The sequence below is a fragment of the Danio rerio genome, chromosome 6 (assembly GCF_049306965.1).
Source record: "Danio rerio strain Tuebingen ecotype United States chromosome 6, GRCz12tu, whole genome shotgun sequence".
In the NCBI taxonomy this organism is placed as follows: domain Eukaryota; kingdom Metazoa; phylum Chordata; class Actinopteri; order Cypriniformes; family Danionidae; genus Danio; species Danio rerio.
Genome location: NC_133181.1, coordinates 14,476,408 through 14,499,730, shown reverse-complemented (window position 1 = coordinate 14,499,730; position 23,323 = coordinate 14,476,408). Strand labels below are relative to the sequence as shown.

Below are 23,323 nucleotides of genomic sequence, written 5' to 3'. Positions count from 1 at the left end.
AGGTGCCTTATAGTTAGCTGTGGAGCTAATGTTAATCATATTATTCTATAGTGAACGCATAAAAATCGTCATCATAATTTACTCAAGTGCGCGTCTCAATGTCTCGCGCCCCCCTTAATAGGTGCTGGCGCCCCACAGTTTGAAACCCCTTGGTCTACAGAACAAACCACGGTTTCTGTACAATAACTTAACCTAGTTAAACCTTTAAATTGCTTAAAGTTGAATACTTGGGTTTTGAAAAATATCTATGAAAAGCGGTACAAACTCTAGGTGAATTAAAAGTACACTTTAATTTGTGAACTGTCTCTTCAAGAGTCTCAGTTGTTATGCTCTCTCTCTCTCTCTCTCCCATGCAATTCTTCTCAGCAAGCATGCACACATAACCACCACCAGCATTCTATTTATTTATTTTTTTCATAATCTGACATGAAAAGCCTTTGAACAAGAACACAGAACTCTATTTCCAAACTGGAATTATGTAGACTGTGTCTGTGGAGAGTGAGTGTAAAGATAAAACTGCAAGAATCCACTCACAAAGGAGCCATTAAACCCCCTGTGACCCTATCCACTCTGTGAATAATCAACATGTTTACGGAGGAAGGAGGAGGTTGTCACCTTTCTGAATTACATATTATCTGTATAGCTAAGAAGCATTATTTCAAATTTAGAAGGTACTCTGTGATTTATTCCAAAGGAAGAAAAGAAATTGCAGAATCCAATCTCAGAGCTAATGCAAGCCTACACGCAAGCAAACCATCTTGTGTTGTGTGCTGTTATTTCCATTCAACCTGACTGTAAGTGCAACTTAAACATAGTTCTGGTTTAGAATTTATGCTTTCGCCTATGTTTCTGGTGCTTTAGCCTAATGGTCTATAGAGATGAGCAGGAATGATGCCAGAATACAGAAGAGTAATTTTACATTAAGAGGTTTTATAATGGGGTTTTCCATTTTATGGGTCTGTTTACACCTGGTCACTTCATGCATTTTAGATTTGATCTGACTGGATAGCTATCTAATTTGTGAAAACAGTTCCATTTATATTTAGCCACATAAGTACACTGTAAAGAATATCTGTTAATTAAACTCTGCTGCTATTTTGGGATTTCTGCCAAGATTTGGCCTACCCAAATTTAAAAGCTTCCCAAATCCACATGCACAGGTGTAAATGCAAAAATTTGGTATCATTTTAAAGAAAACCCTTTAATTTTCATAAAAAAATCTATTGAACGTGTTTAAAATAACTGCATGTTGTCTGTGTCATAATAAACATCTAAACATCTCTTTTTTTTATTTTTTTTATAAACTCAAATTTGAAAGTGTACCTTTTAGGTACTGTGTGGTCTAGCGTGCTGTAATACATTTTGGTGGTTCCTGCACATGTCTGTAATCATAGGAAAAAAGAAAAATGTCTCTATCATAATCTATGCAAAAGTTATTGTATTCCAACTAATGAGAGGTGATATACAAGCCACAGGGACCGATCATTCATTCATTCATTTTCTTGTCGGCTTAGTCCCTTTATTAATCCGGGGTCGCCACAGCGGAATGAACCGCCAACTTATCCAGCAAGTTTTTACACAGCGGATGCCCTTTCAGCCACAACCCATCTCTGGGAAACATCCACACACACACACTACGGACAATTTAGCCTACCCAATTCACCTGTACCACATGTCTTTTGACTGTGGGGGAAACCGGAGCACCCGGAGGAAACCTACGCGAAGGCAGGGAGAACATGCAAACTCCACACAGAAACGCCAACTGAGCCTAGGTTCGAACCAGCAACCCAGCAACCTTCTTGCTGTGAGGCGACAGCACTACCTACTGCGCCACAGCCTCGCCCAGGGACTGATCATTGTTTTCATATTTCACTATTCTTTTGTTTGATCAAACATAATTCACAGTGTTTGGACCACATCAGACATATAAAATGATTACTTAAGCACATCACCTCAAAAACAGAGGAGAAATGGCCCTGAAGTGCACAGCATAAGTTAAGAGATGACAGCTGTCTGTGCTATCTGGGATTGCTTATTGATCATAAATGTATATTGTTTTCACTTCTGCACCATGAAAACACTGTGATTCATTCGGCAACTGTTTGATATGTAAATATAATTCAATAAAAAGAATGCTAGAACTGTATGAGCACTGGCAAGAACGTTTGTTTGAGCTATAACTATAACCATATGAAAAATATGAAAATAAACCAATGTTCAATACCCAGCTCGGGTATCCAAAATACTGTGTATTTAAGTGTAAATAACTTTTGTACAGTAGAATAAAAACCAAAGTGATGTGCATAAAATATAGATTCTACACTATCAACCGAAACCACTTACAGGTGTCTGTTTCAATGCTAGCCCTTTAAATCTTAACACGAAATTCGATGACGTCACGGATCCAGTACCGGAGTTTAACTAGTTAACAGTTTCCATATTTTGTGGTTCACATGGTGCTTACTGTTTATTTACGGCTGTGAATTGCTTTGTTTTTTTGTTTTTTTGTTTTTTTGTTTGTTTGTTTGTTTGTTTTTTATCTCTGCTTTGTCGACTTTTGATGTTGAAAGTTCAGCACTGCAGATTAACAAAGTGACTTTTATCCAACAACATAGGCTAATTCTGAAAACATAGCTCTGTGTAACAGCTCCTGAATGTTTTCTTCTGATTTAAAGAATCACGTTTCAACTGATGTCTCTAAGTATTAATGTTTTTGTTATCATCGTCATCATCATGACATCTTCATGTTTAGACAACACTTGTACAGCATGACACCCATTGGATTCAACATCCTGACATTTTTACATGCTGACACCTTGTAAAACTGGAACAAATAAAACAATCACAAGCATAACATCAGTGTTTTGCTTTTCTTTAATGCAGTTTAACTGATTTTGTATCTTATTGAAGCAGCATCAATATACACTGTTTAACTTCACAAATCAGCTGGTAGAACACAAACCACACAAGCAAAAAACAACATACCTTGTGCATCTCCTAATATGTCCATGGGTCATTAATCGGCATCTCACCGCTCCTGTTTACTGCTCACCTGTTCCGTTTTACCAGCCTGATCTCACGAGAAAACGTAAGTATTTTACGTTTTGGCAGTTAAGTGGCTAATTCGTACGAATTCGTACAAGTTCAGTCGTAAGAAAATGTACGATTTTAAAAAGGAGGCGTGGCACCTAACCCCACCCCTAAACCCAATCGTCATTGGGGGATACGCAAATCGTACTAAAATGTTCGAATTAGATCGTACGAATTTGTACGAATTAGCCACTAAATGAAAAAGTTACGAATTGCCGTGAGATTGTGTTGGTTTTACTGCAGGCTAACAAGATCATGTGACAGTAAACTAAAGCTACCTCTCTTTCACAAGTAGGTGTCACTATTATCTGATTTTTAAATATAATAATTTCCAAACAACATTAATAATATATGAAATTATTTATAACCATACATTTTGTCTTTAAAATGAATGCTATGGTTCAAGAAAGCAGGTAAGACAAAACAAAAGGCAAAAATAAAATAAGTAAGTAACAGGGTAAGAATGTGGTAAAATCTAAAAACATGGTAAAAGTCAGGCTGCTGCTAGGGCTTTTGTTTTTCTGGATTGCTTTCGAAAACACTATCGATTGGATTTAAGGAAGGAGGAAGGTGGGTCAGTCGATCGGTCAGTCAGTCAATCAGTCAGTCGACAGCAGCCTCTGGTTCGTGAGAACAGCATTTGAGGAAAAATTTGAGATTTGAAAAAGCATACACAGCGGTCTCTGGTGGATTTGCAAAAACAAAAACTGCAAAAAACATACCTCCTGGGACGTATTTGGCGCTCTCCAAAAATGTATATAGGGGTATGTTTTCAGAATGAGTCCGAGTTGCTTTTATTGCCAATTTAGTAGTTTGAGACAAAATATTGTTTAAGAAATGAGATTAGATAGAGATAGAGATAATTAAGTTTTTAAATTAGCAGAAAAGTTCCCAGAGATGGGTTGCGCTGGAAGGGCATCCGTTGCGTAAAAACTTGCTGGATGAGTTGGCGGTTCATTCTGCTGTGGCGACCCCAGATTAATAAAGGGACTAAGCCGACAAGAAAATGAATGAATGAATAAAATAGCAGAAAAAACTGGCAGTTAATTGCCAGGGTTTTCTACCATAATTAACAACACAAACACAGACAATATATCACTTCAAGTTATTAAAAATGTCAACAGAGGTCACTTTTCAAAGTTTACAACACCAAATTTTGGGGGAAAGATCAATATCCCATAAATTATGCAATTCAAAAGCATAAATAGGTGGAAAAACAAAAATCACTAAATACGGAAAACTATTTATAAATATTTTTTACTCTGTATGTCTAAATCTGACCTTCAGATCCTGCACTAAAGAAAATTTAACCGGTTTACATCGACTAAACCATCAGATACACCACATTTAATCTAAAGAATCTTAAGCTACATATCTTATTAGTTGTATAAATTATTTCATATGTAAGCTACAGAGGCTTTATTCTTCACCCATGTTAAAGTACAATATTATAACTAGCACACAAGGCTCTGTGGTTTCTGTCATTATTGGCTAAATTATTGTCTAAATAAGCATCTATTTTTGTTGTACAGATGCAAAACATCATTCAAAACATTCATGTTCATTTGTATATGAGCTACTCTTCCAAAATCAAAATGTTGCTGTAACAGATGATATAAAATTTCCACACATGCTACCATTACAGAGTCGAAGGTATTTGCTAGATACCATATCAACACTAAGCTACATGATACATCTCAGTAAATTAGAATATCATCAAAAAGTCGATTCAAAAATCAAAAAGTGAACCTCATATATTATGTAGATCCATTACACACAGACTGATATATTTCAAATGTTTCAAACCCAAAATTCAGTATCTCAGAAAATTGGAATATTACTTAAGACCAATAAAAAAAGGATTTTAACACATAAATGTTGGACTACTGAAAAGATGAACATGTAAAGCACTCAATACTTGATCAGGCTATTTATTTATTTATTTATTATTTTTATTTTGTATGAACTAATTTAGCAATGTAACATGGCATGGAGGCGATCAGTCTGTGGCACTGTTCATGTGTTAGGAAGCCCAGGTTGATCTGATAGGAGCTCTCAGGTCTTCTGTATTTTTGAGATGGGTCTGGCTGCAGACCTGGTGCAGTGCAACCTGGGCTGCATCCAATGCTTTTTAATGGGCTCACCTAACCCCACCCCTAACCCTACCCGTCACAGTGACGTCACTAGCTCCATTTGAGTGCATTGTCTCTGACATTGCATCACTGAGTGATGCAGTCTCAGCTTGCATCATAAAGGCTGCATCCAGATACTATTGGTATTTTTAGGGTCTGGTGTCTTGCATCTTTTCTTCACAACACCAGATGAGTTTTACATCAGGCAAATTTGCTGGCCAGTTGAGTACAGGCATACCATGGTGCTTAAAGTGGTGGTTCAGAATGTATTTTTAAGGCTTGGTTGTGTTTATAAGATACAAAGCAATGTGTGCTCATGCTTCACTTGTAGAAAATCACCTTATTTTTCCATATATATATTACTTTGATTCTATACAGCTACTCTACTAACAAGAAAATGAATTTTATATTTTGTAGTTCCTCTGAAAGACCTGCCCTCAAGAGGCTCTGATTGCTTAGCTAACCTAATGTGCTTTGATTTGCGGATTGGCTCAACATCACCAGGAAGCGTCAAGCAAGTGCTTTTTGCGCTGTGTAAACAGTCAGTCAGAGTAGCTGTTAGCTGCAGCAGATTCTGCTTGAATCTGATAGAAAATGAAGAGTACACAGTTGAACCTCATGCCTGCTCACTAAAATAAAATCTGACAAGTGTATTTTACATATATTCAGAATAAGTGTGTGTAAGTAATATAAAACATTCTCACATCTTTTGCAAGTTCGTTATATGAGATGTATAACAAAGGTAAAGTAGCCGTACAGTGAGACACTGCAGCGCTGGTGAAGATTGTGGGTGTTTACAGCAGTTTGACTGATAAATATGAATTTGTAGCTAAATTGTTAGCGGTGCCAAACAGCATTTTTCTTTGCTTACATCCTTGTTTATGTCCTCACTAAAACATACCATTAAAGGCTCCTACACACTGGGACACTTTTCGTTTGTGTTTATTATCAGCGTTTAATGAGACATTTTATTGTATTCAAACCCTATCGATTTTCACTGGCGTTAAAGAAAGAGGATGCAAAATCACTCCTTGAAGTTAGATGGCGCTACACAACTTTAAGCTTCTGACACCTGCTTATAACACAGAAGAAGAGGAGGAGAGGAAGTTCACATGCTTGTTGTTCATATCTATGTTTTTTTTTTAAGTTACTGGTGACTCGAACAAGCATGGATGGTTCAAGCAGCAGCTCCAGCTCCAACTCTAGCAATGAAGAAATGATAATTGTTTACCAGTGCAATAAGCAGCTAAACGTTCATATTGCGGGATCACATTCATTCATTCATTCATTTTCTTTTCAGCTTAGTCCCTTTATTAATCTGTGGTCACCACAGCGGAATGAACCGCCAACTTATCCAGCACATTTTTATGCAGCGGATGCCCTTTCAGCCGCAACCCATCTCTGGGAAACACACATTCACACACACACACTCATAAACCACGGACAATTCAGCTTACCCAATTCACCTGTACCGCATGTCTTTGAACTGTGGGGGAAACCGGAGCACCCGGGGGAATGGAGGAACACCGGAGAACATGCAAACTCCTTACAGAAATGCCAACTGAGCCGAGGATCGAACCAGCTACCTTCTTGCTGTAAGGCAACAGCACTACCTACTGTACCACTGCGTCTCCCCCACAATCACATTGACGCCCTTTATTACGTCACAAGGCGTAAAATGTCAACGGAAAATGTGAGCAAAAAACAACTCGTGTGCACGGGCCTTAAGGCTACAAAATGTGCATGTAGTTGATCAATTTTAACCAATAAAAATACTTAAAGGTTGTGGCTCACAATTCACAGCTTCATCGGCTGGAGGAGTTTCTGCAGGCTTTCCTTTGTCAAATGCTAGAGCTTTATATTTTTTATAATTCTCAGGAACATAATTAAAATTGAATTGTAAGCACTTCTCATATTGTGTCTTGTCCTTTGGAGACCCAAATACAGAAACAGAATAAACTCTGTGGAAATAGCAGCATTTGGATGGCATTTTAGCTTTCTCTGCTACATTAAAGCACCTTTGAACACTCCCTGTTGCTGCGCACGGTGTAACACGTGGTAAATGCACATAACCGAAAGCCCCTGTGATCTCACTGGCCCGGATGTTTTTTTTTTGTTTGTTTTTTTGTAATCCCCAAACTTGGTTTGCTGTAGGCTTTGCTAAGCTAACTCTGTAAAAGCCAATATTTCCCTTTGCATTGAACTTTGAGCGTCTTAAATTCAGAGATGCTGTTTATGTCCACACAGCTGCATTAAAGTTTAAAATAGGATTTTATAGAGGACCCCCCACCCCTTTTTTTAAACCAGGTAACATTACTTTTGGCAGTATGCCAATTTCTGCTGGACAATCAAATCAGCAACTCCAAAAAGCTGGTGCTTGGCAATTTTTGCCATGTAATGGGAAGGGTTGTGAAGCTCGGGTGGTAAAGAGGAAATTAAAAAAAAAAAAAAAGTGTAACTGAAATATAAATATATGAAAAATAATTAATACCAAACACTTTTAATTGTTTTTGTACGTTTTACAATTATTTAATATTGAACAGCACACCTCTGTGAACACTGAAGTGTGTCTGTTTCTATTTTGAGTTCAACTCAATTGGTTTATAGTTCTGATTCACCCAGCCTGATGTGACAGAAACAAAACTATTTTATAGTTTGTGAGAAAGCAGGCTAATTCATACAAATTCATATGACAAATTCATCTCTAACCCTCATTGGTTGATGAGCAAACTGTACTAAAATGTACAGATGAGATTGTACAAATTATTATGAATAAGACACTAAATCAATAAGCTACAAATTGCTGTGAGATTGTGTTGAATTCAATGGTGCAATTCCCTCACAATGGCCAACCTAAATCTATGACATGTCAGAAAATCCTCCGAGCATCCGATTGCCGATTGTAAGATGTTAATTGCCTCTTCATTCCCCCTGAATGAACTCAGCATGACAAACAACACACAATAAAACTGAAAATCAGCACGATTCAAAGAAGAGTTGCACAAGTCAGAATTCAAAATCCGACTGAAATCACACAGTGTATGCACGGCCTCACAGACACTTAAAGGTTGCAGCATGCAACCTTCTGGACTTCATTCCTTATCAACCACGGCACCCATTATTGTTCCACTGTCTTCAGCTGTTCCTTGTTTGGTCATTAAGTTCTGTCTTTAAGATCTCATCTGGATTTTAGTTTCTAATGTTTTTTTGAAGGTTGCTCATTCGACATTTATGACTTTGAATATCTGGTATGTTGATCTGTTTTCTTGTTCATATTTGTCTTTTTGACATTTTATGTATTCTATTTTTTTCTGTATTTAGTTTTTGTCTTTTGTCTCCAGCCCATTCACTTGGATTTAGTTTTTTTTTTCTCAATAAATGGATCCTCTGCATCCTGACTCTTTTGCGAACTGTCCTGACATTTCTTTAGATATTTCTCAATATTGTTTTGAACTGTGCTCTACTTTTACATGACAACTACAAATATTTATGTTCAAATATTTGTAATATAGCCTGTAATAAATAGGAAATAGCCTACTGATAAAGTAAGTTCAGGTGATCACAAGTTCACAATCAGGTGATGTGCTCCACTGGCACGATCATCTTAATATTATTTTGCTGTTTTTCATATGCTCACGTTTAAGATTTGAGGTAATAACATTGCCATGAGGGTCAAAGTAATCAAAACATTATTTTCACCCCAACGCAACTTAATAGGGCACTAAAGAACGTAATTCTTATATTTGCTTTTTGAAGCCTATGGCTATACTTCTCACCATGTATCTTTTTTAAAACATACAGTATAGCGTAAGATCATGTTTATTACTAAGAAAACTAAATTAAAATTATATTTAGATTGAACACATAACATCACATAAGGTACGCATACAAAACCGTCTGTTTAGCATTGTGAAAAGGCAAAGCTGAATATCTGTGGTTAAAGTGCCACCCAGTGGTCAAAAGCTGCTGGCGCACCAATTACCGCCGTCGCCGCGGTATGAATGGCGGCAAAAGGAACACATTGAAGTAGTAACATCTGTATGTAGCCCTTAAGACTTTCAAAACATTCAAAAACGTCCACTTTGTAACCACTTTCCAGAATTGTTCAGTTTTCAGTCCCAAAACTTGCTGTGTAAATGAACAGGCAAAAAGATTAAAAAGTTTCAATTTTTTCCTGAAAATAGTGTTGTGTAAATGGCCCCTTAGCTTGGGATTTAAAGGCATTTCATCAAATCCTGAAATGAAGGGGGGAAAGTCTTGTCACAATACAAATCCAAGTCAGCTGAAGTCCATTTAGGTGGCAGTTCAGAAAAGCACCAGTCACCAACAATTGTGACCACTTGAGGCAGACTTGAGATGTGGCAGTGCAGGGTAACAATAAACTGAAAACTTAAAAACAGAGCAATGAAAAGAACAACCCAGACTCATTCCGAAAATGTACGCCTACTGTATCTACATTTCTGGAGAGTGTCAAATATGTCCCAGGAGCTACTTTTTGTTTTTTTTGTTTTTTGTTTTCATGAATCCAACATAGGCTGCTGTGTTTGCTTTTTGAGATCTCAAATTTCTCTTGCAAGTGCCAGTTGCGCCTGCTCTTCTTGTGTAAATTCACCAAAGATTGCTGTTGACTGACTTAATGACCGACTGACTGACCCACGTTTTCACAATGATCATATGTTAGAAAAGAATGACGAACAAGAGAGACATGACCAAAATGAGCCCACTAGAAGGTCTGACTAATGTCAGCATGACAGCACAATAACAGGAGAACAATTAAGGAAGCTACAGTTGACGACAATGAACCATGATGAATAGAATACAAGAGGGTGGGAAGAATGCAACTAAGCAAAGCACAGGGTAAACTGTCAAAACAAAGACCATGAGCTCCAAGGCAAGAAATCACGCAGACAAGTATAGAAAAAGAATTACATGTGGATTCACACTAACTGAGAAAGCCAAAAGTGTTAGACTGTGCCCTGGTCTTTCCCAGTTTCTTGCTGCTTCCGAGTCTAATTTGCATCATTGGATGTCAAACAGTGTTGGCAAGCAATAGTGGGCAGCTGTGCTCGTTTTCAACAATCTTGGGATCAGAAACACTTTTCTCATTAATTCCTTGCACAGGGATTTTTAAAAATGTAGTCACTTTGAATCAAACTAACCAGATCTAACAACATTAAAAACTATCATTTAAAAAAAGTAAAAAAATTCATCCCTACTTGCATATTTGTTCCAAATACAGAAAATGTGTCATCATGGGTATCGGGGGCATTAGGACAGGGCTTTTGTCTCATTGTAAGTTCAGTCCCTCTTTAAATTTATTTTAATTTTATTATTGCAAATACATGCTTCAGCCTACATCCTCTGTTCTACACCACACAACCCGCTCTGAGCTGGGATTGAACTGGGAACTCTTCATATGAGAGTCGGTTGCTCTAACAAGGAGGATAAAGACCATGGCCCCTAGCGTCTGTCACTAGAACACCTTTAGAGGTCAGAGGAGTGAGGTTTACCTGTACAGCACTTCACTAGCTGATCTCTGTTACATTTATTTATTTATTTATATGGTCAAAATGGCCGGGATTATATTAATATTGTCTAGAATTTAAGGTGAAGTATGCTTGATAATTTGAAATTATTAATTGAAATTTACATTTATTTTTATAGCACTTTTACAATGTAGATTGTGTCAAAGCAGCTTAGAAGATCATAGTAAATTTAAACAGTGTAGTCCAGTTTTCAGAGTTTAGGTTCAGTTCAGTTTAGCTCAGTTCAGTGTGGATTAATAATCATTATTGAGAGTCCAAACACTGAAGAGCAAATCCATTGAGACGCAGCTTTACAGGTCTCGTACCATGCAAGCCAGTGGCGACAACGGCGAGCAAAAAACTTCACCAATTGGCGAAAGTGAAAAATTAAAAAACCTTGAGAAAAAAACAGGCGCAACCATTTCTCATAAGACCAAAGGTCTTGTGCAGAGCTGCAGTCTATAGGTGCCGGAGGCTGGAGAAGCTGGACGTCAGCGAGACTCGTCTGTCCCTGGAGTGTCACAGTCTCACGTTCTCCACTCCTCCATGACCACCACGGCAGCTGCTCAGGATACGGCCTGGTCCATGATTGTGGAAACCTTGGGATCATCTTGTTGCTGGTCTTGAATCGTATCAGTGGCGCAGCAGTGTCTCTGGGGGCCTCGTGATAAGTATCCCCAGGTGGAAATAAAGAATGAAGACAATAATTAGCGTAGCTGCTGTTCATAGTGTTTATAAACGAGATGTGTGAAGCATATACATGCATCATACCGCTAAGTGATGCACTGAGTGTATGCTTTACTAAAAAGATAGGTCTTTAATCTAGTTTTGAATTGTGAGAGTGTGTCTGAGCCTCGGACATTATCAGGAAGGTTATTCCAGAGTTCAGGAGCTATAAATGAGAAGCCTCGACTTCCTTTACTCGACTTTGCTGTTCGAGGTACTACCAGAAGCCCTGAGTTTTGAGATCATATAGAGCAGGTTGGATTGTAGCGAGGTTGGTATAATAAACCGGAGCTAGATTATTTAAAGCTTTATAGCTAAAAAGCAATATTTTAAAATCAATACAAAACTTAACATTTTCAACTTGTAATTGACCTCAAGTTTTTTGTTTGGACATAGGATTGATTTATTTTTTATTTCTATTGTATTATTTTAATGTATTTTTTTTGCAACTGTTTTGCTCAGAAATATTCTGCAGATGTATTCTAAAGACCCCCAACACAGCCCAAAAGAAAATGACAACATTGTTGTACAAATGTATTGTCATATTGTAGTAATATTTTATTAAAATAGTAATGTTATAGAACATGTAGCCTTTCAGTACGATATGCCATTCTCCCAAACAAATTAATCAAATGAACTTAATATGCGATAAGGAGACCTTTTCTGCGATTTAATTGACTTCTGGGATCCGTCACATAGGAAAGGTTTTTTGAACATGTTATTTGAAAATGTCAGTGCCGACAATCTCACCTGTTCAGCATTGCCACTTTGACCATCAATAAATAAATGAAATAAATGGCAAATGTGTGTTGTGTAAGCCCTAAATGAATTTGTTATGCTACCTGATAACCACAGACAGTATTGTAAATGGCAAAAATTAAATAAATTATAATAATAAAATTAAAAAGGAAAATAAATACAATACCTCCTCGACCTGTACAATAGAAAATGTGTAACATAAATGTTTGTTAATATATACACTCAAAAAAATATTTTTTCTATTTAAAATAAGCTAAAACAACACAATTTTTAAGGTTTTTTATTTTGACAACCTAATTATTTTATGTTGTTAGAAACATTCCCATGCTTTACATGTTTGTTTATTTAACTGCTATTTTCATTTATAGGACTTCTTTTTTTGCATTTATATTAAATATCATTTGTTTAAAAACATCATAAACAGCAGCTACGCTATTTGTTTTCTTCATTCTCTATTTTCACCTGGGGATACTCATCCTGAGGCCTCTAGAGATTATGCAGTGCCACTGATCTGATCCAAGTCTTGTGAAGAGATGATGCTAACAATAAAGGACTTCTAGAGATCTCCATAACTCTTGACCAGGTCGTATCCTGAGCAAAAGCTGTGGCAGTCATGGTGGAGTGGAGAGCATGTGACTGTGACTGATTTCTAAAAAGACACAGTGACAGATGAGTCTTCGCATTGATCCCATGGGCCAGCCTGTACCAGTGATCCACTGACACCTGCAGCTTTTCCTCGATGGACGTTCAGCGTTCTCCAGCCTCCAGCACCTAGACTGCAGCTCTGCACACGTAGTTTGGTTAAAGGAGTTTTTCAGGAGTTGTCACTTGGTGAAGTTTGTTCCTCGCCACAGTTTCACTTTCAAGAGTTTGCTCTTAGCTGATGATTGATTATGAAGCGTGCTTGGCATACTGTCCCAGGAGAGAGCCCTGAGATTGTGTGATTCTCGAGCCCGGGGCTCCCCCCCAATTGCAGGGCGAGAAGGGAGTCCGAGTTCAGGTGGGTCTCGAGAACTCCCCCTGCTTCTTAATGTTGGAAGTAGGTTGTAAATGCTATGGAGTGTCTATGCTGTCAGTTTAGTTTTGTCAATTTTCTTATGTTACATGTTTTTGGTCTGTGGGAGGAAACCGGAGAGCCCGGTGAAAACCCATGCAAACACAGGGAGAACAGGCAAACTCCGCACAAAAATGCCAACCTAGCCAGGCAGTGTCTGAGAAAGTGACATTCTTGCTGTGATGCAATGATGGTAACCATTAGGCCTCCGTGTTGCCCTTACAAGGAAATGGGAGGAGTAGGGGTGGAAGGGGGAATTCTTCAAGACGAAGATGGCTGCGTCTGATTGGTGAATCAGTGTTAGTTAATGTTGACCAGCTGCTATCAATCATAGGCGCGTGCTCCTCTCATAATTAGCTTATAAATAAACTTCACTTAAATTTACTAGGACTTCTATGTATAAACAGCTTTGACACAATCTACATAGTTCAATCAACTTAAATTTGGTAAAAACTAAGTTAACTTAAAGAGCCCATATTATACATGAAATAGGGTCATATCTTGGTTGTAAGGGTCTCCAACAACAGTTTAATATGCATGCAAGGTCAAAAAACACTTTCATGGTCTTATAATCTGCATTTATTTTTACCTAATTATCTCAGCGACTCCCGTATGAATCGTCCAGTGATTCATTCGTTCCCAAACCCCTCCTTAGCGCGAAGCTAATCTGCGCTGATTGGACCAATGACAGCCTGTTGCGATTGGTCGACTGCCTTCAGTCAGAGAGTGAAAAGCCAAACAGCTAATCAGCAATATAAAAGTAATCACAGTTCATGCACGCTCAATAGTGTAGGCGTGGATTTTAGCTGCCAGTGGGTCAATGTAAATACAGACTATGGACTTGAAAATTCAGACGACTAACTATTTTATTGAGCAAAAACTCCAAAAACAGTTGAGGAGATCTCCTAGCTTCTCACTCTGCTCTTTTCACAGACACACACACACATATTGCACACACACACACACGCACTTAACCCTGCTCCGGACGACAACGCGCGCGCGCGCACACACACACACACACACAAACACACACACCTCCGGACGACAGCGCGCGCACACGCACACACAGACACACACACTTCTCCTCGTCCACGGAGCTCCGTTAACAAAGCAGCACGCGTCGCGTTTTTAACGTGACTTTGCACGCGATAAGAGAATATAGCCAGTTAACCTGATACAGTACACTCGGTTACAAGTAACAAATTACAACTAAATACATTTGCAAGCTAGAGTAAACGAGGCAACTTTAATCGCACGTACTTACACTTGAGAAATGGAGGAAGAAAAATCCATCCTGACGTCCATCATTAAGTTACTCTTTACTGATCCTTCCTTTAACAAACGCTGATGAAGTATTCTTTGTAGCATGTAGCTTCTAGAAGTTTCCAGTAGTTTCCAACTGCTTGGCTATAATGCTGAGGTTTCATCTTTGGGTAGAGACTCAATATATCCATCTGCAGTGTGACTTTAATCGACCGGCATGTTTGTGTGTGCGTGTGTTTGTGGGTGTGTGTGTGTGTGTGTGTGTCTGGGTTTCTGCGTCAGAGGGCGGGGCCTCAGGTTTGAAATCTCCCGGGTTTGCGCGTGCACGTGAATAACTTGGTTTCGTTCGTACGTCATGGCGAAACACCTAATGAATCAGTATCAAGGCGACTCGTTTGAAGCACTATGAGTCGACTCTTTTATAGATGAATCAACAGTTTTAAACACTGTATTCTTACAGATTTAAGCCTTAGCTGGATACTTTACTTCACTTAGAGCTGTGTTACACACTACATGGAGGGGAATTTTCAAAAACCCATAATATGGGCTCTTTAAATGATTTGTGTTGGGACAACAAACCATTTTTTACCCTCAGTGTTCAATTTTAGTATTTAAAGTGATTGAATCCAGACAATTTTTTATTAATATTTGAATCTCAAGCTATGCTCACAGCAAACTCTGAAGTTTGGAATAATAAACTCTCAACTTGTGTTAAGATTATTTTAATAAACTGTTGTAACAGAATAAAGCGATAATCAACAACAACAAAAGTTTTGTTTCTGCCCAAAAAAACACTATGTCCCTTCAAATTTGTCATTTTCTAAAGAAAGACAAACAAAAATGACCTAATCTCTCATCATTTTGTGGAAAAGGCAATACAGGTATAATATGTGTCATTTGTTATTAAGAATAAAACCATTAACACTCAAATCTAATGTTGTGTCAGTGCGTGTAAGGCTGGTGTATCAGCAGAGTCATTAAATACAAAATATCCAATCCTGAAATTTATCAGGAAAATCCCCAGTTGTTCAACCATATAATTTACACTATACTACTGTAATACAATCTGCTTCCATATGTAGACACATTTTCTCCAAGTACCTAAACATTACATAAAAATAAACTATAAACAATACTATATACTTTCTACATCCCCCATTGTGCAATATTTATTCCCAAGAAAAGAGAAAAGTGTCTTTTAGAGAATGATCTGGTTTTTGAAGCTCCTGTTGAGATCTTTATGAGGCAAGACGATAGAGTTTCGAATGATGACCTCTGATGGAATATTCACATTGCAGCCTATAGGAAAAGATATATAGAAAAAAATAAAATGTATCTATATCTTATGCAGTGACACTCACTGGATCTTCTTTTGCTGGTTCCAGAGCTTTCCCAATATGGGCAAAAACATCTGGTGTGAACAATATTTATATATATATATATATATATATATATATATATATATATATATATATATATATATATATATATATATATATATATATATATATATAAAAGAAAAGATTTTAACTGTTATAATAGTGCAGATTCTCAGACTAACTTGTGGAAAAAGATAAATACAGCAGTGAAACGATTCATTGTTATGTCTTAAGGAACAGCTCCACCTTCTGGACTCCATTTACCTTTACATCTAAGTTTAATTGTTTAAAGAATTTTTAAAACACCATAGATTATTACATTAAATGCAAAATAGGGAATGTTTAATGAGCACTAAATGAGTTTAATAAGAGAACAATTTCTGAGGAATTTGGTGACTTTTGGCGTATAATAGAAATATTAAATCATATTAAATAAAAACAGTTATTTTCCACTGACGCATTACTTAACAGAATGCAGTCTTCTTGATCAGTAAATATTTACTTTTAAAACAAAATGGTATGTCATATTATGTTGCTGTTATGCCACAAATTCATATAATAATGAAGCATTAAGCACCAAATTAGTTTATTAAAATACTTTCTTAACGATCATGTGACTTGGCTGATCAAAAATCAGAAAAATCAGATACTAATATAATTAAGTGCAGTTAACTTATGATAAAGCACTAACTAATTTAATAAAGCATGCCGAATGGAAAGAAAAAAAACTTCCACATTTTGCGATGTGTGTGTGTGTGTGGTCCTTTACCGACAGCTGTGTGTGTGGATCTTGTCGGAAAATATGGCAGTAATAGTTTGATTGCGGTGTTTAACAATTCAACTTCAATAATTATTGAACATAATTAATTTTCATCACCAATTATCATAGTAGAATAGTTTCTCATGCAGTTTGTGATGCATTTTGGAAACAGGAGATGAGCCCCTGGTCTAATGCGCCATCTGGCTTGAGAAACCCATTCTCAAAGACTTACTTTTAGTCATTATTTAGGTAGCACACATATTCTGAATGCCTATGGCAGAATTTAAATGAGCTATTTTTATTTAGATTAATTCTAAGATTACAGTGAGATTAATCTAGATTAAAAAAATGTATCTATGCCCACCTATAACAAGAAGTTAACACAACTAACTATTTCGAGCCAACGGTACTGAAGTTTACTTTATTAAGAAGTTGTAAATACAAACTGTTTTAAGTTAAGCTCACTTAAAATTAACACACTACTTTATTTGGAAATTTTAAGGCAATCGGTTTCCTCAATTTTTACCAAGTAAGGTCAACTTATTACATTTAACAGTGTATTATTTTTTTATATTTTAAAAATTGAGAACAGTTACTTTCAATGTAATAATACTTAACAGAATTAAATAAATGCAGTCCAGATGTCTTTAAACAAACACAATGGTATATTATATTATATTATATTATATTATATTATATTATATTATATTATATTATATTATATTATATTATATTACATTATATTACATTATATTATATTATATTATATTATATTATATTATATTATATTATATTATATTATTATAACCAGAGTCAAGCAGATGTTCATACCAAGGATGGTGATGGATGGGGTCAGACCTCCGTCCCTGAACAGAGTCTCACTGTCTATCTTGGCATACGGGTCATTGGGATTAGGGTCACTTGGAGTTCCTTCCACTCTTGCCCACTTCCCCACTGTGCTGTCCCAGCCAACAATACTGTTCAACACACAACAGTGGTCCTGAAACAGAAGCCCAGATATTTAAGGATCATTTTGGCATGTATTTCTATCGTCTATTCTTTGATGCACATTTGAACAGAGCAGTGATTCTCTTCACCTGTAACACGGCTCCATGTAAAATGATGGACTCCCTCACTCTTACACCTCCTCCAATTGTCACCCCTTTGCCAATGGAAACATTAGGACCTAACTAAAAAGGGAGAAAGAAAATGAGTATGTAGAACTGTCTTTATATACATTGTTGTTCCTGTACAGCACTTACCACAGCAGAAGGATCAATGTTTGCAGTAGGATGGATATAAACATCTCCTGTTGAAGAAAAAAACAACTATTTTTAAGTGGCTTCATAGCTTTACTTTAAATAAATGAATTAATTAACCAAATAAAGTTATTATAAAAGTTTTGTAACATCTGCCTTTACATGTCCATGAACTTTAATGACACCAAATTATTAATCCATAACGTTTAATATGGATTTGGCCATATTAGCATAACATGTGTATGGGAATTTTTGACCATACTTCTAGAAGTGCTTTTGTAAGGTCAGGCACTGATGATGGATGGGAAGGCCTTGCTCATAGTCTCTGATCTAATTCAACAAAATGGTGTTCATTCGGTTTAAGGTTAGGACTCTGTGCAGGCCAGTCAGATTCTTTATATACCTTGCTTTGTGCACTGGTGTGTTTTGTGTTAAACAGAAGGAAAAAAATGGTTTGAAATAAGTAAAGGGTGAGTAAATGACAAAAGAAATGTCATTTTTGGGTGAACTATCCCTTCAATGAGTGTTTCAATGAATCATTCATTCAAAAGATTTGTTCAAAATTGCTGATTTGTTTTAGAAACTAAGCAAGTCTTTATTAATTCATTAGCTCAGCTTGATTCATTTAAAAATCAAATTCGTTCAGGGTCAAAACATTAAAATTTCACATCTAATTCAGTTTAAGGAAATGTCCAAACTGTCAGTAAAAATTGTTTATACACAAGTCAATTATGTTTCATTTATTTACAGTTAAACTTCAGAAACAGACCATCTCAGTACCTGTTATTTTGGGGGTTCCACCTTGGTTTGTGGCCAGTCTCTCCGGATGAGTCTGATGATACTGTTTGAGGTACAAGCGACTAGCATATATTGCTGACCTGTATGGAATTATAAAAGCACATATATAAAGAATAGTGGCAGCGAAGGGATGCAAGATAACAATTGAAAAAAGTCAGATTTACCCTGCAGACTTTATCTGACTCCAGAAGTGCTGTGTTTTATAGACAAAGAGTTTTTTCTGTCCTGCTAGGGCTGTAAAAATGTCCTGTTCCAGCCGAACCACCTCTGGCATCTGCCTGCCATGAGTGAGCTCTTCCCTGTTTTTTTAAAAATATATATATTTTAGTGACAACAGGTCAGAGTGACCTATTTTTAAACACATAAATCTGTCCAGTGAGAAGTGCAAAGTGGTTTGGAGGCTGACTTATGTCCGTGGCACTCACTGGATCTTCTCTTGTTGGTTCCTCTGGAAAACTTTCCCAATATGGGCAAAAATATCTGGGGTGAACAAATAGATGCCACAGTTGATGATGTCGCTTACAAAAGTACTGGGTTTCTCTACAAAATGGAGCACCTAAAAGAAAATAAGAGACAGTTAGCTTGTATGAATCAGTATTTTCTTAAAGGGTTTGTCATCATTTCTTAACTCATGTCCAAACCCATAAAACGTCTGTTCACCTTCAGAATGCAAAATTTTATTATTATTATTTTTTCTGTCATTTTAAGTCTCTTCTGTGCCACCTTAAAATATCTGTTTAGTCCATGTTTTACAGAACAGAAGTTTAACAATATTTTACTTGACATTCAAAACTATTTTGCTAGTAGTTCTTAAAGTAGTTTAAGTGTGCTGGTTTAACAAGCAAGAATGAACCTGGTATGTTCTCGCATATCAAGCAAAAATTCTCTGAATATTTCGGTGTATTGACTTTTATAAGGACAGAAACCTTTCAGATTCATTAAAATAACTTCATTTGTGTTCAAAGGAATAATATACGTACAATGAGTTCGAAACTATGTGAGATTGAATACATTATTATTCCAATTTGGTTGATGCTGATATCCTAGTAGTTAGTGCAACTGCACTGCGGGCATCCTGTCCAACACCTTTCATGATCCCATTTCCCTCTCACTCTCCCACTTCACTTCCTGTCAATATCTAGACTGTTCACTTATAAATAAAAACTAATCTTCAAGTTTTGGAGTGAGCTAACCTAACCTTATGTACATGTGTTCCATTATCTTTACATTGCTTATATTTACTAACCTTACACCGCATATGAGTTAAAGTTCAAGCATTCTTATTTATACCTCATTTGTCTCATGGTTTTCCACAATGCAGCCGTAGTTCAGAGATTGTGTTCGATTTGCCTACAATGAGAAAGAAAGGTAAGATGTTTAGATTAAATACTTAGTTTCACATTATGCACTCCCACATTTACGAAACTTAGACCTACTGTAGTTCCAAGTAGGACTCCACAATGATTTTCACCATGCTGACGGTGGAACTGGAGCATTTCTAGCAAGGGGAACTCTGAGCATACATCTGCATTCATGAGGAAAAAAGCAGCCGGGCCCCCGGACAGGATTTGGTCACGAAAGTGATAGATCCCACCACCTGTACCCAGAGCAGCAAACTCCTGCAGGTACCTTTGGATTCAGAGAAGAGCAACTGCATGTTTAAGCCTATGTATTTAAAGGTCTAATAAATCTATAATGTACTGTCATTGTATGTGATGATCATGATGTGAGGGTCTGTTGAGCATTATATCAAGATCTTGTCAAAATAAATAAATAAATAGGAAGAAGGCACAGACAAATTCTTAAATAGTTTTTATGATATCTCCTTTATTTAAATTATTCACTTATTTACTTGATTTTAGATTTGTTTCAATTTAGTTTTAATTAAATTGTAAAAACATATATATATTTTAATTTCACATTGAAATATGTTGAATCTTGTAAATATAAATTAATGAAACAGATGTTTGTTTACCCTGTGTTGTATGTAGATAATTGAACCACTACACTATTTTATCATAATTACATAAACAGTGGCACAAATTATCTTAAAATTCCAATAACATAATTTCTGGGACATTATTTTGCACGCAAAAAATATAACCCAACCAGCCAAAACTATAGTAGCATCATATCATTTAATCAGTGTTGGGTGAAATTACTTATAAAGTAACTAGTTAATGTAATTTAATTACTTATCTGTTGTTGAAAATGTAAAGTAGAATATTATTGTTCCTATTTGAATAATTTAATTACATTTACTTACAATTTAATTGCCTTAGTGTTAATAAATTAAAAAATTCTGAATAAATAATTTCAGAGAAGCAAAGAAATTGTTTTTTTGTTATTCAAATTTATTTTCATGAATAATTATATTTTACATCTAAAGAAGGTTACATTCATCAATATGATTTCACAAGCTTAAGAAACAATTAAATAAATAAGAAATTAGACATTGAAAAGATTAAATAATGTAATATTTTGTCACTGCTTTGAAAAGTTTCATGTTTCGATACTAATAATGTTTAGCTATTCTATTTTGTACGTAATTCTGTTTAAAACAATTAGAAAAGTAATTTACAGTAAAAACAACTATAATTATGTAATTAGTAGTTAATTACTCTCTTGAAGTATCTTACCTAAAACACTGCACATTAAAATACATTAAAAACTATTTACTTTGTTTTTATTTAATGATAAAATTTCAAACCTACCTGATTGGGATTTTAAACTCCTGCTGAGCAGAATAAATGAAGCGGTTCAGCTCATCGTTGGGCTGATAAAAGCCTATTAGTATGATCTCCTTCATATCAGGAACCTGTAAAGGAAGCAAATGTGGGAGACTTTCAGAGAAGATATCTATTGTTGCAAACACAGTTCAATATATATATATATATATATATATATATATATATATATATATATATTAATTTCACATTGAAATATGTTGATATATGGACATGTGACCAAAACATAACTTAAAACTGTAAAGTATCTCACTTGGGCACAGGCTTCAATGTGATGTTGCAGCATTGGAACTCCTGCTACAGGGAAAAGAGGTTTGGGCACCTCAAATGACAGGGGGCGGAACCTGGTACCTGTGGGGGGCAAATCATTTTAATGAAAATCTTTTTCAAATACATTTTAAAGGGATCGTTCACCCAAAAAATGAAAATGTACACACCCTCAAGTGGTTCCAAACTTTTATCAGTTTCTTTTGTTGAGCTCAAAAGAAGATATTTTGATGAAACCTGAAGCATGTAACCATTGACGTCCACAGTAGGGGAAAATACTAATACTGGAAGTCAATAGTTACAGGTTTCCAACATTTTTCAAAACATCTTCACGCAACATACAAAAGAAAACTGATAAAGTTTGGGACAAATAAATGAGTAAATGATGAGAGAGTTTTAAGATTTGGGGATGAACTGTTACTTTAAACACTTAATTTGCCAGTTATTTGATACAAACAGACAATACAGCTGATTACGGTGTCACGTAAAGCTACGTCCTTTGCGCCACGTCATCATGCGTGATAACAATTGTTGTGGTGTCATTTATTTTCATTCATGACATTATTATTATTTATAGTATGTTAAAAATGTAATTGATGTCTTACCTTTTTGAGGGCCCCCAATTAGGATAATCGCTTTTAACATCTTTCAGTTATGATGTAGTCACTTGAATTGAAATTTAATTCGCGGATTATTTCACGTCCAGTTTTTGTTATCACGTCTGTTTATAAAATAACTAGTTAAACATTTTGTTTAGTCTATAAAACACTTCTTCTAACTTTTCCGAAAATCGCAACAGCGAGCCCAAACTAGTACAATTTAACCTTAACAGACCAGTTTCATAAAATCCATTCAGTACAGTAACGCGGAAGTGAGTGTACTGTAATCCCGCCCACCCGTGACGTGTCATTCTGGGACGATGATGTTTAGAGGAATTAATGGGTCAAAGACTGTCCAGTTCTCTCATATTTAGGTCAAACAAGCATTAAAACGATTTAAATAAAGAATCACAATCCGGCCCCGTGATTACATGTTGGCTATTTCAGACAGATGACTGGATATATTCTTAATGTTTCCCCCTCCTTTTATGTCACAAGCAAACATTTAGGTCAAAATCTACCACAAGATGGCAGACCTAATCTTGTTTCCTCAGTGTAGTCTTAATTACAACTTTCCTAGATTTAATTAAACGACATCTGAGTCTATGGAAGCTTTTTTATAACAAAATTAAAAAATAAATTTCAAGGTGGCTTTAAATTTTTGAGACGGTAAAAAGTAAAATCTTTATTTAAAAAAAATAATAATCTAAACAAATTATAATTGTTATATTTGCTATTTGTATATGTCTTGAGCTACAAAATGTGTACAAATATTTTTTTAATAAAGAAAAACATTATTTAAAAAAAATATATACATATATATACCATTTTGTATATATATATATATATATATATGTATAAAATACATTTTAATGGCATCAGAAGTGTGTTCAAATGTCATAGGCTACCTATCATTTTAGGCAACCTAAAATCATTTTAAATAACGAAGTTAACATAAAAATAGC

At 35.9% G+C, this 23,323-nt stretch overlaps 2 protein-coding genes across 2 annotated transcripts in view; both read right to left on the bottom strand.

Moving 5' to 3' along the window:
* The window catches only part of asic4b (acid-sensing (proton-gated) ion channel family member 4b), a 750,743-nt gene that overhangs the window by 159,454 nt on the left and 567,966 nt on the right, over nt 1-23,323 (bottom strand). The gene's annotated exons all lie outside the window — the stretch shown is intronic.
* gmppab (GDP-mannose pyrophosphorylase Ab) lies at nt 15,256-22,636 on the bottom strand. Its single transcript, NM_200497.1, is given in 12 exon segments — nt 15,256-15,848; nt 17,520-17,688; nt 17,786-17,878; nt 17,951-17,997; nt 18,728-18,825; nt 18,910-19,044; nt 19,171-19,301; nt 20,036-20,095; nt 20,182-20,374; nt 21,460-21,563; nt 21,746-21,843; nt 22,365-22,636. Coding segments are annotated over 12 exon segments (1,269 nt in total). The 5' UTR covers nt 22,405-22,636; the 3' UTR covers nt 15,256-15,747.